The sequence below is a fragment of the Vulpes vulpes genome, chromosome 11 (assembly GCF_048418805.1).
Source record: "Vulpes vulpes isolate BD-2025 chromosome 11, VulVul3, whole genome shotgun sequence".
NCBI lineage: Eukaryota > Metazoa > Chordata > Mammalia > Carnivora > Canidae > Vulpes > Vulpes vulpes.
In genome coordinates, this window is record NC_132790.1 from 85135038 (window position 1) to 85150533 (window position 15496).

General features: G+C 48.0%; 1 protein-coding gene across 8 annotated transcripts in view; it reads right to left on the reverse strand.

Moving 5' to 3' along the window:
- Positions 1 to 368: 368 nt before the first annotated feature.
- NME9 (NME/NM23 family member 9) overlaps positions 369 to 15496 on the reverse strand; it is a 34954-nt gene continuing 19826 nt past the window's right edge. For 4 of the 8 annotated variants that reach the window (XM_072726972.1, XM_072726973.1, XM_072726971.1 and 1 more), the window contains 10 exons: positions 13080 to 13183; positions 11663 to 11734; positions 9663 to 9779; positions 8068 to 8143; positions 5626 to 5708; positions 5241 to 5333; positions 4153 to 4307; positions 2760 to 2896; positions 868 to 945; positions 369 to 643 (listed from right to left, as the gene is read on the reverse strand). In XM_072726972.1, the coding sequence (XP_072583073.1) occupies positions 612 to 643; positions 868 to 945; positions 2760 to 2896; positions 4153 to 4307; positions 5241 to 5333; positions 5626 to 5708; positions 8068 to 8143; positions 9663 to 9779; positions 11663 to 11734; positions 13080 to 13142 (906 nt within the window). In that variant the 5' untranslated portion in view covers positions 13143 to 13183 and the 3' untranslated portion in view covers positions 369 to 611. Of the gene's footprint in view, positions 644 to 867; positions 946 to 2394; positions 2897 to 4152; positions 4308 to 5240; positions 5334 to 5625; positions 5709 to 8067; positions 8144 to 9662; positions 9780 to 11662; positions 11735 to 13079; positions 13184 to 15496 lie in introns of those variants that run through there. The other 4 variants (XM_026018553.2, XM_072726969.1, XM_072726970.1 and 1 more) reach the window with 4 other exon arrangements.

Here is a 15496-nt window from a genome sequence, read left to right on the forward strand (position 1 = left end):
ACTCCCAAACATTATTTTATAAAGATGGCCTGATTCATGGAGAACCTCAGATGGCCAGTTGGGCAGCGTTGCAGGACTGCCCCTGTGACTTGGGTAGGCAGCAGGAAGATTAAAGCCAGTTTCTATCTGCCTCCACGTCCATATGGCTGGAATTGTTCTATCTAATCTATTTGCACTATTTTCAAGTTCATAATTATCAACTTGAACTCTAAACTTGTTTAATCCATAATGTCAATTTATTATATAGATAACACTGCCCTATGCAGCTCAGTATCCTCTGAGATGACACCATATCACATGAGGGTACAATAACAGATGTCCACTTATTTTTTAAAATCCAAGAGGTAGCAAAAAACAAAAACAAGCTATATGTTTTATACTGTTTAATAAGGCAGGAAAGAATATACTATTTTTTGTTTTTATCGTTCTTGAGAATTAGCCAAACCAAAAAAGTATTGATGCTGAAAAGAGTTAAGTTCCAATTCTGGAGCTTTCCTACGTGTAGCGGATTCGAGCGTACTGACATTTCATCTCATGGCCTTGTCCCTGGTCACATGTTCCAGAATTGCAGCCCAGCCTCTCAATCCATGTCCTCAGGGAAGTGACATGCCTCAGTGGGGCCCACCGCTCCTTGCCCCAGGGCCTGTGGGACAAGAGATGTTTTGCAGGAATTCTGAAACATAGCCCTGTGCCTGTCCTCTGTCCCACTCACCATCCACTACTTCCTGATCCACCATCCAGGAAAAGGGGATCTCACTACATCACAGACGATGGAGTGAGGGGCCAGGGTGGAAAGGACAGCAGAGAAAGGTCCTACTATATGTGTGTTCAGGACCAGGAATTAAAAATTAGGAGAATGAGGGGCACCTGGCTGGCTTGATTGATGGAGCATGCGACTTGATCTTGGGGTTGTGAGTTCGAGCCCTGTGTTGGGTGTGGAGATTACTGAAAAATAAAACCTTTTTTAAAAAATCAGGAGAGTAATTTGTTGAGGACTCAATATGTGCCAGGCCCCAGGCTAAGAACTTTAATATCCTTTGTCAGCTTCCATCTTCACGGCAGCCCTTGTGAGGAAGATCACTATTGTGGAGATATTATTATGGAGCTAATAATGGGTCTGTCATTATCTCCATTTCACAGATACGGGGCCCAGAAAGGTAAGTAACTTTACGAGGCTATTTAGCTGGTGAATAGCGAAGCCAGGATTCAAACCCAGAATGGTCTTGTATGCAGTGCCCTTGACCAGTGACCCTTAGCAGAGAAAGTGATGGTAAGTTGGAAGCACACTGTGCTCCTGACAAAACTGAGGAGGCATGACACATCAAACAAATGAGGGGAACATAGCGCCCCAGCAAGGCTGCTGCAGAATCATGCTCTCAAGACGCTGGCATTTATTCCTGGGATGTGTCTCGGCTCAGACCCCCCGCCCCCCAGGAATTGTCCCCTTTGCTCATTATCACCTGGGGCCCAAAAGCCAGGCTAGTGATCTCCCAACACTCTCTGCAATAGCTCCAATGAGTATTTCCCAGCCAGGCCACTATCCTCCCTTCCCAGACTTGGCCCTCAGTTATACTACTTTTCCAATCCTCCCCTAAAAGGATGAAGATGTGCCATGACCCTGGACACAATGAAATGCATGATGGGCTGTCTCTGAGGGCAGGTCCCTAGAGGAAAGCTGGCCCTAATGGTGCCACTGTCACCAGAGTGAGATTTCCTCCCAGCAGGTGAATGGCTTTAGAGAACCACATTTGCATTTGCATGTGTCAACCTGGGTCTCTGTGATCCATATAAAGCTACACTTCCCATGATCTCTCTATACCCCACCCCACCCGGCTTGTCTCTCAGCTGGCAGGAGGCAGCCACAAAGATTCAATGAGGGCCAGCAGGGTCCAGCTCCCGTCCCATCTTCTGTTGCCCTCAGACCACCTACTCTTACTTGGCTGGATTCAGATCTTGAGAGTGTGAACATATGAAACATTTACATAAATATGTTGGTTAAAACCCAAACATTTGTGCACAAGTATGTTATTACCATTTCAGATCTGTGTGGAGCTTTCTCCCAGGAACTCCACCCTCACATGCTTTGCTTTTTCCAGGATCCTCACCCCCTGGCCCCTTCCTCCTCACCTCAGGCTCAAACTGCAGATAGCCAATTCAGTTGCAGGAACATCATGGGCCAGTCCTAGTTCTACGTGTGGAGTAGGGTAAGTCACGTGCACTCTGAACCCCTTGGATTTCTTTCTCACCCAGATTTGGAGATAGAGATGACCTGGCAAACTTTTCCCAAAATGTGGGGGCTGAGGGATAGAAGAGTCACAGCAGGCTCCGGGGCCTTTTGTATAAAACTCCAGGGCCAGCAACCCTACTAAGGGCCTGGTGTGGGGTGTGTGGAAGCACAGAGGAAGTGAGGTAGTGACATCTAGCGTCTAGCGTCTAGCTGACTTTGAAGCAAGATTCTAGAAAGCTAGTTACATTTTCCCAGTGGTTTCCACAAGAAAATGCAAAGTAACTTTGCAATGGAAATATGACGCCAAAGTAAGAATGCAGGAAATTAAAAAAAAAGTATTAAAAAGCAAGATAATTACTCTGGGAAAGCACAGAATAGATGGGATTGCTACCAAAGTTATATAATGGCCCCTCTTTTTCAAATAGGACCTTCCTTACTAGATTGAAGACTTAGTTACCACATAGTTATTATCAGCCCCCCCCCAAAAAAAACTGCAGATTTAATAAAGGCCAAAACTGCCTTGATGACTTACCCAGAGAAGCTTCTGGAACTTCGTCTGAAAACTTAAAAGTGGGAAAGAGCAATGCCAGTTCTCTGCTGGCGTCATCTCTGTCCTGGCTTCCGTGGACTGCGTTAAAGGGCATTTCTGTGCCGAACTGAGCGCGGAGACTGGGAACATTGGCAAAATGCACAACAAACAATTGTTTCATTTGAAAAGAAACGTTTTGCTCTCTGGCAACCTCTGGCAACATGGTCACCAGCAACCAGCTAGCACGGGCGTTTCTGTGAAACGGCTTTCTCTCTCCATCGGAAATGCCAAGAACAACAACAAGGATAGTAGCTGACATCTATTCCATCATGATGGTATTCTGGGCAGGTTGCCGGGTACTTCACATACATGATTCTCCATTTAAACATGCTTGAGTCATGGTGTAAGCTTGGTATTGCCATTTTGTTGATGTCACTCCCAGGGACTAGCACCCTGCCCAGAGCTCGATATAGGTGTGCATACTTAATTCTTCAATAACCCCATAAGATAATATTAATACTGATAGGGCTTCCTTTGTGTCGAGCACTGTTCCAAGTGCTTCACATACATGTATACTCACACATATGTACACACACATACATACATATGCTCATTTAATCATCACGTCAATGCCTGAGGCATTGTAGTACCTATTCTTCAGATGAAGAAATTGAAGCACAGAGGGATTCATGCATGGGCCAAGGAAGTGCTCTTAACATTCTGTGGCCTCCCATGATAGATGTCATAACCCCATTTTACAGATGAGAGAATTGAGGCTCAGAGAAAGGACTTGCCTCAGTATGTGGTAGCCTAGGATCTGAACCCTGGGCTGTCTTAGTAGTCCTCGCATATGAATGTTCTGGCCCCCTAAACTGCAAGGTACAACTGCAGTTACTTAGTCCCCAGCTCATTTCTTTTCTATTGGCTGGGGTGCTCTCAGCTTCAAAGGCAAGACACAATGGATTTGGCATTGGCGATGCCAGGCTAAATACAGGACCAAGGCAGCCTAGTGCAGAGTGTAGAACTGGGTGCTCAGGCTCTAGGTGGTGTCAGGACACCCTGAGTGGGAAGTGGGTGGAAAGGGTTGAGTCTACAATGCAGATCTCTAGGCCCTGCCCAGAGTCTCTGACTTGGCAGGCTTTAGTGGGGCCCGGCAATCTGTATTTCCTGGATGAATATTGCATGAGTTTCTGGGACCACACTGCAGAACCCTCTAGCTGTAGGACTGGATCAGAGGGTGAAGATATCAGGGTCTCCTCAAATAGATAACAAAGAGGCCAGGGTCTGTCCCAATATACATAAAGGGGGGGTTCAGGGCTGAATATAGAGCAGGGCTCTCGGCTTCCTTGGATGCAAGTTTTGTGACAAATGAAAAGACCACAGCTGGTGACATCACCTGTCAGGCTGCTCCCTCCTTGCCACATCAGGGTCACAGGGCCCCATGAGCATTCTCCAGGCAGTGATCACGTCCTCAGTGCCCTCAGACCTGGTGAGGATCAGGAGGTGGCTCGGTCCGCTGCACATGTGATGTACCAGCTTCTCAAATGCCTCCTAGTACAGGGAGAGGTAACTGACCCAGGGTAGGGGTCCTGGGGCCTATAGTGGGCCTATCCCACCCACAGGAAGGGAGAGGGTCAGTGAGCAGCCTTGCCACCAGCCAGCATGCCCATGAAGGGCCCAGGGATGGGTGGTGGTGATGACCAGCCACACCCAGAGAACCCAGATAAAGGCTAAGGCAGGAAAATGAAACTTTGGGTTGAATGAGAGATTATAACAAGTTAAATAGGGACATGTATGCAAATCATATGGATGCTGGATAACCATGGGGTGGGATTAGCTAAGACTTATTTTTTGCAATGCCTCACAACCTTTCCTGCTGCTTCAAGTAGCAATACTCTGGTTTTCCTTTGGGGAGAAACCCTTCCCATTTCATTTGGCCTAGTCTGGCTGACAACCAGATGCCTCTCCACCCCCTCCACCTCCACCAAACACACACACCTCACCTGAGAGGTGGGGCTACGACCAAGCTAGGTCAACTAGGCCTCCATCCCAAGGAGGAGAATCAGAAGCAAGTGGAAAGTAGTTGAATCTGAGTTGTCCAACAGCAGTACCTACAACAACTGTCCATGGGACTCTGCTCCTAAGATTCCTACAACTGCCCTGGTTCTTCTCCCCAATACCTTCTTGCTCAACTGCTTCAACTCTCTTCTTCAGTTCTAGGAATTATGGGGTAGCCTTCCAATAAATCCTTTATGTCATTGCTTAACTTAGAATCAAAATCTCTTCCTTGCAGCCAAAGAACTTTTACCTGATACAGACTATAATCACCATTCTGAGAGCAAATTCATGGCCTTATTGCTGTTCATATTCTCGTTTTTCCTAGTAATCTATTTTCTCCCAAATTAACATCAACCTATAAACATAATGTTGGAGAAAGAGAAAGAAATGAGAGTGTGTTGGATGTGTGGAAGCAGATGAGCTGACCTCTCCAGCTCTGTGCTGATAGAAAAGTCGCATTTCTGCCTCTGTCATGGTTCTCTCTTCATTTGTTAAAATGTCAAAACCGGCTTCGTGGATCTGTAAAATATACATATATTGTGAAAGGGTAAATCAAGCCCAAATTCACATTTAAATGTGCTGAACAGTAAAAGATAATGGGAAGGGTAACATTAAAAGCAGCCAAGACCCTCATCCTCATTATATCTGTCCCAAATGGATTGAAAATGTTTAATTTACTTCAGTGGAATTTTGGTTGAAGCTCCTCAGAAGCCTCCTTTTCCCACTAGCACACTGTTGTTTGATGCCCCGCCCCTGCTTTTCCACCGGAGGAGACGGGGGCAGTCTGTCAGGGAAGCGTCATCCCTCTTACCTTCATAATAATCTCATCCGTCTTTCCATGGGCCACTGCATCTGGCTTAATGATGGCCAAGGTGCAGATCTTCCCTGATGAAGCTGCAATAAGCAGAGGGTGGTGCTGTCAGACGCTGGACTCACGGCACCCATCTCTGAGGCTCTCAGGGGGACAACCACAGGGGCCATGTAGCCTCTGCACACAGCTCCTGGGGCTCCCCCCGCTGCGCACTTGGACTCTAGTGGAGGCACAGGTCAGGCTGCAGACCTCAACCTCAACCTGGCTACAAGGGACAGAGACATGCCAGGGACTTGAACCTGGGAGAAAAGGGGTGGGGGTGGGCGTGGGCAGGGAGGAGATCAGAGACTACTGAGGAGCAGAACCCCAGCAACAAATAAAAGAGTTGGCTTGGAGTGGGGGAGAGCTGGAGCAGAGGCAACACGGGCCTGGCCTCTCCTGTGCCTTCCGGTCACCTCTCATGATTCTGAGCCTCTCACTGCTGTCCACTGTCTTCTCTCACTCTGCTGGCTCCTTCGCTAAGGCTTCTTTTGGACTTTTCTGGCCTATGGGGAATTATGATGGCCCCAGGCCCTGAGTCTATCTGACTTTTCAGCACCAGCACATTCTAACAAACTGGAGCTACCATCTTCTCTATCTCCACAAATTCTCCTGAAAGAAGACCAGACTGGCCAGCTCATTGTTTGGAACCAACATAGCAGTCATAGCTCCCTGACCAGTGTCCTGATCAGTGTTCATAAGTCCAGTCAGCTGTGGCCATGAGAGAAGTGGCACATGATTATAGTCCCTGTTCAGGCCTGCAGAAGCTGTGGGGGCCTGGTGTTCAGTCCATAAGCCCCTCCCTACTGTACTCCTGCTTGTATGAACTTGGCCTTGGTGAGCTACCTATATTCTCCACAGACTCTGTATCCCGCATAGCCTCTTTTCTGTTCTCAACCTTTGTATCAGTTGTGTGGTAAAGAAACATGATAAAATCTGCATTTGAGGACAGCTTCCTACTCTGGAAATCTCAAAAACATGTACTGCAAAAATGTGAATCATTTTAAGCAATAAATCTATTCATTTTTCTGTATTATTTCTAACGTCCCATGAACACATAGTCTTTAAGGGACTCTTACAATGTATAAGGGACTCCTTATACATTGACCCATTAATGAGATCCCCTAGAGGTACAGCGTAGGAGAGAAGAGGCCAGATCGGGGCCCAGAGAATTCCAGCTTGAAAAGGGAGCAAACAAGTAAAGGCCAATGAAGGGGAGGCTGCAGAGAGGCCAGAGGGGTAGAAGGAAAATGAGAAAGGTCATGATATCTCAGAAACGAAAAGAGATGAGGCTTTGGAGAAAGAAGACACCATCGACATCATCCAACTCCTCAGAGGCTATAGGATATGACCAGACACCGTTTGTTGGCTTGGCACCATGATGGTCAGTGGTGCCCCCATGAGCACCAGGGAGGGGCAGACACAGAGGCCAGACTGAAGCAGGTCAGGCGGGAGCCAAAGATGAGGGGTTGGCCCAAGGACTATGGACGCTCAGGAAGCTCAGGCATGGAGGAGAGGAAGGCTAAGGGCAAGGACAGGCTTTTGTTTTATTTTCTAGGTGAAGAGACTTGATTTGAGAGGAGATAATGAAGGAGGGAAGAGGAGATCATCCAAAAAAGGAGCTAACAAATGTTTCCTGCAGAAGCCAAAACACTGATATTTTTTCACACTTGAAAAAAAATTTTTTTTTGCTCTCCTGAACTGTACCTCTTGCCTTGTTAGAATCCAACTCAAACAGTCCTCGTTATCCACACACGAATAAATAGCTTTTTTGCTTCACACAATAATAAACATCGTCCTCCTCTTTCCAACTGGCATCCTGAACTGAATGCTGGTTTCCCCTGGAGTCTCCATTACTGTCATGAGCCACCTTCCCAGCAATGGCCCTTTGAACTTCTGGCTTTCCCTACTGTCAGGTCAAGGTGTTCTTCCATTTTAGTAAAGGTTCAGGAAGAACTGAGATGCCCAGAAGTATAAAATCGGTGACTTGATACTTGGTGCGGGGCCGTGGGGTAGGAAGGCGTTCAGCAGCACAGCTGACTTTTGGACCCTTCAGAAACAAGGCGCAAAAAGGAAATGAGCTCTTTAGCTCAAATGAAGACTAAGGAGGCACCAGCATCATTACTTGAAATTCCACCTTCCTTTTTATTAAGTGGGGCTTTTCCCGATGTGGGGTACTTGCCTTGAAAGTCATATTTGTCATATTTGAGCATGATCAGAAAGCTGTGAAAGGTATCTAGGATGCCAAGAAAGGGCAGAAGGGAGACTTGACACAAAATGTGTGAAGTCAAGTGATGGGAATCGAAATGTTTCATGGTTCATCTTCCCACAGTTCAGATTGCCCAAAACACTGCTTACTCATATGCTTTGCCTTTTCGTCTTGCTTAGTGGTTCTCTACTCACCCATGTCTTCATCTTCACCATTGTCTTCATCATGGGAGAGGCATCCATCTTCATCAGACAGAGCCTCGTCTCTAATCTAGTACAAATTAGTCATGAACAAAAAGTAGTTAACTAATTAAATTACCACAAAGACCTTCCAAAACTGACAGAAGCCAAGAAAGAAAAAAAAAAAAAAGCAAAGACCCAACATGCAGAGCCAAAAAGAAGGCAGTCAAGATCATCAGCCTTGGAAACTTTACAAGACCCTTTTTAGTAGCTGGATGATGGTGGGGGTGAGGGTGTTTGAAGACCAGGAAATCCATGCTGACTTTAAGGTTTAGGTGCTGTCGATTTCCACAAGCATCAAGTAGACAAGGTGAAATAGGGAGTTGGCCAGAAGACAAGGGAAGAACTGACATACAAGGAGATACTAGCACCTGGCTCCCCCCCCCCCCACCTCCCATACAGGGAAGTGGTGAAGACAGACAGCATCTCCCCCTGCAGGGGGCACAAGCATATGTGATCTTTGGGGAAAAAAATAGGATTGATTCTAATCCATTCTATAAACACAGGGCTTTGTACTTGGAATTGAATATGAAAACTTAAACAACGAACACTGAACAACGTTAAGGCTCACTGGACGGAAGCTCAAAGCACCAGGAAATGCCTCTCTCTTTATCTGAGGTGGTGTCCGTTTCAATGGTAGCCAAGTTTTTGTGAAAAACTTGTAGTCTGTGTTGTCATGGAAGTAATTTATCAAAATCACAAGCTATGTTGATCTTATTTCTCGTACAGAGCTTAATTTCTAAATTAAATGAACCCTCAGGGATCACAAAACTTTCAGGAATGGGAGGTGAGGGCAGGTCACCAGGAGAGAGCTCACCCAGAGGCTGACTTCTCCTATCAACTACTTGACTCCATAACTTTATTTTCATTTTTGAACTCATATTATCAGGATTCCAGAAACCCCTGTTAAGAATTGAAGTGGGGGCAGGGTGCCTGGGCGGCTCAGTGCCTTAAGCATCTGCCTTCAGCTCAGGTCATGATCCCAGGGTCTGGGGATTGAGCCCCACATCAGGTTCCCTGTTCAGCAGGGAGCCTGCTTCTCCCCTCCCTCTCTCTCGCCCTTCCCCCTGCTTGTGCTCTGTCACTCTTTCTCTAATAAATAAATAAAATCTTAAGAAAAAAGAAGTGGGGGATGAATGGGAAATGGATAAAAGAAGTTTTTTTTATATATATTTATTTACTTATTCATGAGAGACACAGAGAGAGAGGCAGAGACACAGACAGAGGGAGAAGCAGACTCCCTGCAGGGAGTCTGATGTGGGACTTGATCCCAGGACCCCGGAATCACACCCTGAGCCGAAGGCAGCCACTCAACCACCGAGCCACTCTCAGGCATCCCTGGGTAAAAGAAGTTCAAGTGCTCTGGAGGAAGGGGGTGACTTCTTCAAAGAAGGCTTTAAAATGAACGTATGTCCTGGTAGGCACTGCCTCCCCCTGAGCCCTCAGGGACCCCCAAGTGGGCATTTAATGACACTTATCACTGAGCACTCCAGGAAAAATTAGTGGGGTAGGGAGACACTGAGTTCGCCTCTTGTGGAAGTGCTTCTTACCACTTTCCGTTCGCAGCCTTCAGCCAGCACCTTCTTTTCAGCCTCTAGCTGCTCTCGGATGGTTTTCTGCAGCAGCGGGGCATTGGCTCCTCTAACCACTGCCACCAGCTCTCCACCCTAGAGCACGGAACACATGCCCTACTCAAGCCACTTGAACTCATCTCCACAGATCTCCATCTTTCAGGAGACAGTGAGTGTCCGAGAGCTCTGCTTAGGAGTGTGCCCAAGGGCGAGGGCTCATCCACTTCTCTGCCTTCTACCCCATGCCTGGCCTTCCAGAACTTCCTTCAGGGAAACAGGGAGTTAGTTAAGGGATGAGCCGGGCACGTGAGGTTGAGTGACCAAGCGTGGCCTATATGTGGCTCATCCATGCAACAAATATCTATGGGACGCTTACTCTGCCGAGCACCAAGACCTCAGCAAAGAGTATCAACAGTCAATGTGAAAAGCCATGGTTGTCTGCTTCCGTGAATGGGAAGTCAAGTGGGGAGAGACTTCTGTGGCTGTATCAAAGACACAATTACAATAGAATAAGATCATCACTTTACAAGGATGCTTGGCATTCGAGGCAAGAATGGCTTCCCAGCTCCAGCGGGGTGGTCAGAGGAGACTTCACAGTGGAGGTGGTGTGTGGGGGGGTGACTGAGTCTCCTGCTTTAACCTTTTCCACAGTCTCTGCCTATGACTCACAGAAGCTCATGGAGGGGCGCCTGGGTGGCTCAGTTGGTTAAGCGTCTGCCTTCAGCTCAGGTCAGCAGGGAGCCTGCCTCTCCCTCTGCCCCTTACTCAGCTCATGCTCTCTCACTCACTCACTCCCTCACTCTCAAATAAATAAATAAAATCTTTAAAAAAGAAGAAGAAGAAGAAGAAGAAGAAGAAGAAGAAGAAGAAGAAGAAGAAGAAGAAGAAGAAGAAGTTCATGGAGAGTGGGCCATCTCGCATTTCCACCCACCCAGCAGAGGGTGAGAGGTGGTGAGGGAGCCTGCTGCCTCGGCCCCAGTGATTCACGCCTCAATCACTAAAGGCTCAAGCGGGTGAACCCATGTGACAGCGATGGCATTTCTGCACTTCTGCTCCACTGTCACTTTGACTCCTTCCTACTTCTCCCTCCGTCCTCACCCACACTTCAGCATCTAACTTCGGTCGTCCGTCAAGAATCAGCACTCAAATAATGTGTACCATCAGCTTCCAATTTGTAAGACTTGCAGTGCCAAGGGCAGGAGCCCGAAGGTTTCCAAACTGCACAACCCGGACCTGGCTGTCAGGAGACGTGGGCGGGTAGGCCTTGTTTGCCCCTGACCGTGTGAGGAGGGGGCTGCAGTCAGGGGTAGCATATCCATCAGTTGTCTTCAGAGCCTAGCAGGTGACCTAAGCTAGGAAGCCAGGTGTGAGGCGGTGGGCCCGGAGGGGCATGGGGCCAGAGCATGGATGTCACACCCAAAGACATCTAAGTGATCTTTCAAAACACTGAGCTACTTGGCTTCCTCAATAGTCCCTTTCATTTCTGAATTCTGTAAACCTGTCTTCACATCTTATGATTAAATGAAAGTGAACACAGAGCTCGTCTACCCCATTAGAGTATGTGTGCTGAGAGCTTCCCTCTACGGAGCAGGGGATAGAAATCCCAAAACCTTGTGCTCAGATTGTGAAACGTCAGTCAGGAGTGTCCATGAGCCAGAAGGAGCATATGCATTTGAGTGACTCCCGTTCTTTCCCATGTACAGCCAGTCAGGAAGGCCGCCGAGCCCAGAGTGGCCATCAGGAGCCGTGTCACCCCCGCCCTCCCCACCAGCGAGCAGTGCCACCATCCTAGGCAGGGACCCGCACGACCAGGACTTAAGTATGCCTAGCCTCATCCGAAACAACAAATGCGGTCGAGGAGGAAACAATCACGTGTTTGGAGCAGTCAACAGCCAGTCGCCCCTGGGTGACTCTCAGGGAGATGCCTCTGTCGGAACCCTGATGATCTGCAATCGTTCTGGTCCTGAAAATGTACTTACTGCATAAAACAGAAAGGTCGGCTCACACTTCCCTCGGTATTTTTCAAGGACATCAAGATGATCTGCTTCTGCCTAAAGAAAACAAGCTGTTAGGAGAGCCCTGGGGTGCTGGGGACGCAGGGGCATGGCGCTGGGAGAACCACATGGGACAACACACACAGAGACACACACCCTCTACACACACACGTCCCCCCACATATACACATGGCACACGCATACATACCCCCCACATACCCTCTCTCCACACACCCCATGTGTATATACTCACACATACCCCCCCCACACACATATCCCTCTTTTTTTTAATTTTTTTTATTTATTTATGATAGTCACAGAGAGAGAGAGAGAGAGAGAGAGAGAGAGGCAGAGACACAAGCAGGCTCCATGCACCGGGAGCCCGACGTGGGATTCGATCCCGGGTCTCCAGGATCGCGCCCTGGGCCAAAGGCAAGCGCCAAACCGCTGTGCCACCCAGGGATCCCCACATATCCCTCTTATATACGCACTACACACACCGCCCCATGCACACTCACTGACACACACCCCTCCCAGCACTCACATCCACACTGTGACTGTCCTTCCCAGATGATGCCCTGGCTGACTCTCATGCTTTTTCGTCTAATGTCTTTTCAGCAGAATACCCCTCCTGTCAACATATTGGTGAAAACTGTTGACAGTGTGCTTTTTTGAAGGATCAGACAAGAAGGACACGAGGGCTTCTCCCCAGCCAGCCACTGCTCCGGAGCCAGGGGCCTCTACTGTCTGACACCCTCCTGCTGCCACAACCAAAGAAGTGGCAGTTCCTCGGACTTCGCCTTCCGTATCTGGTAAACCCTAGAGGGGGCAGACATTTGCACCACACACTCTCTCCAGAAGTGTCAGAGCTGATTCCCGGTGAAGAAAGTGCCAAGTCCTTGAGAGGTCACTGCAGGTGTATTTCCTCCTGTGTTCCGCCTGTGACCCTCTAATCCGAGCAGCCCACTGAGTGTCCCTCGCAGGCTTCTCTGGGATTTGTTCTCATTTCCATGCACCCATCCAAGTAAATATTTGCTACAAGTTCCCCATGACAGAGCAGAGAATAAAAATCTTGAAGCGCTGTGCTCTGAGAGTAAGACTTCAAAGCCTCGGCGTTCATGAGCCACAAGGAACACACGTGTTGAGTGACATGCACCCCTTCCCTGTGCACGGGGACAAAAGATGCCTGAGCTCAGAGGGACTGTCGGGCTGGGTGTGGGGGTAGGAATCTTTATCTCCAGAGAGACTATAAAGCATCATGTCTGATGGCCCAAAATTTCACAACCAATGCCTCTTCAATGACCTGGAAAACGCGGCCCATGCTTCCTGTTCCTGCTTTTTTTTAAGTGTTCAATTCTTTTTGCAACGTTGTGTGACACTCTGCGGAGAAAGAGGGTCTTACCAATGCAAAATGCAGAAGGTCCAGGCCAACCTCGATCCTCATCTTCTGGAAGAGGCTCACCATGGGTTTGCAGGGGCCGCACCAGCCTTGATAGACGTCGACCACTATGTGAAAGCAAGAAGCAGGACGCTCAGCAGGCACGGACACTCACCACATCAGGCAAAATTCACACCTGCCAACTCGAACACCTCTCCGGTGGACAGCTGCTTGCAGCGTTATTTATGGGTCAAGGGATTTATCATCCTGTTGGAGTAGGAGCCAGCAGGGAGACACAGCTGCCCTCATTCTTACAAACTCAGTGGTCAGAATTCTGAACATAATGAAGTAAGTGTGATAGAAAAGTTTTCTTTTTTTTTTAAGATTGTATTTATTTATTCATGAGAGACACACAGAGATAGGCAGAGACATAGGCAGAGGGAGAAGCAGGCTCCCTGCAGGGAGCTCGATGCAGGACTCAATCCCAGGACCCTGGGATTACACCCTGAGCCCAAGGCAGACGCTCAACTGTTGAGCCACCCAGGCATCCCAGCAAAAGAATTTTCTTAACACAGATGCTTTACCTGAAGTAAATTTTTAGGCTACATTCATGGCCAGGCTGGTACAGATGGCCCTCAATACATATCTGAATTGTACTAGAACTATCTGTTCTAAAAGAAAGAGGTCACCGTAGGTGGCCTGTCAGCCTAAAATCAACTCTCAGCTGCTTTGATAATAAACACAGTTTTGACATTTTCCCCTGATGGATTAAAAGCCACTTGCCTTGGGTAAAGGAGACTTTTATTTACTCTATAAAATCAACATTGTTCTGACAAGTGTACCTGATACAGACCTTGGTGGAAACTTGGCTGCTTTTTTCTTTGTGGGTCCTCATCTATGGAGTGTGCCAGGACTGAGTCTAAGGGAACCCTCTCGTCTGATTGCACGAGGCCACAGGGCCTGGGAGGAAGCTAAGCAAGCTAAGCCAACACTCATGTACCAGATACATACAGGATGTGCCCAGCCCAACACAGCTAGCATGAGATTGTGTGAAGTTCAAAGAGGTGAAGTAACTAACCCAAGATACAAAAAAAAAAAGAAAAAGAAAAAAATTAAATTCTCAAGTTTTGAATCCAGGTTTGTCTGAGTGCATGCTCTTTCAACTATTCCAGGAAAGAAGCAAGATGCATGAATTCAGGAGCGCTGGTTAGTCTCAGCCAAGCAGCATAGTTTTTGGAGAGAAAGTAGGAACCAAGTTGGGTATGGGAGGGATGAGGAAGCAAGGCACAGGGGGGCAGTGGGGGTGGGAAGGAAGGAAGGGAGGAAACCACAAGATTTTGAAAAGGAAGGGAAAGACAGGCAGTGAAAGTCACGTGGGTGCGGAAAGGACTCCACCTTGGAGCCTGGCAGAGGAAAAGAACTGGTGGTGACAAGGAGAGATCATCTGAGGGAAGAAGAGTCAACTAGATTCTAGACATGCTGGGTTTCCAGTTCGAACAAGAGAATCTAAGGCCAGTGGTCTCAGAGGCAACCAGACACCAGCAGGGACAGGAGACAGATTTGAGCCTCCTGTGCAGCCACATGGAGGATAAAGCTCTGAGTTTCTCTGAGGACAACAACACTAGAGGAGGCTGGGGATTTCAGTACATCATAGTAATGGGGGAGGATGGCATTTGGGTCAAGCCAGGAAAAAGTCTTTGAAGACTTAGAGGTCCTATGTTTGGGCCCACCAAGGAAAGCGGGTTCACGTCCCACTGGGGAAAAAAACAGGGCCTAATTAGCTACCAGTCTCTCCGCAGGATTTGCACCCATAGTTCAGCTTCCCATCTCCCCTTGTTGCCCCTGGCTCTCTGAGCAGTGGGGGGGGGGGGGGGGGGGCGGCGGCAAAGGCATACTTCACAAGGTTATGGGGGAGAGAACAGGGCTGGAGAGGAAGTGTATCAAGCATTTGAAAGATGTGAAGCAAGACAGAGAAGACATCTGGAAGGAAAGAAATGGCAGAGAAAATGAAAAGGGGTGTGTCCACATGCCTTTGCATGTATAAGTGTAATAGAGTAAATACACACAAGTGCATGTGTGAATCTGGATACACTTGCACGTTTGAAGGCAGATGAAAATGAGCCAGCAGAAGGCAAGACTTCCAAGATGGTGGTTGACTTTGGAAGCAAATTTCCACTGGTTCTAGAAAGAATGAAGAGCCTGTCTTCCCGGAGACGGTTCAATAAAGGGAGGATGAGCCCCTGCTGCCTCCAGCCAACACAATTCCCTGGCACTGCTTAGAGCAGGGCTGACAGTGTCCATAGCCAGCAGATGTCAGCTGTGATCTCATAGGGTGCCTGGGACATGGCAAATTCTCAAAAAAATTGATGAGGTGGTAGTTTTCTTACTACTGTTAAAGAAATAGAAGTAATAGTTGTTTCGCCCTAGAGACATGTTCTAGT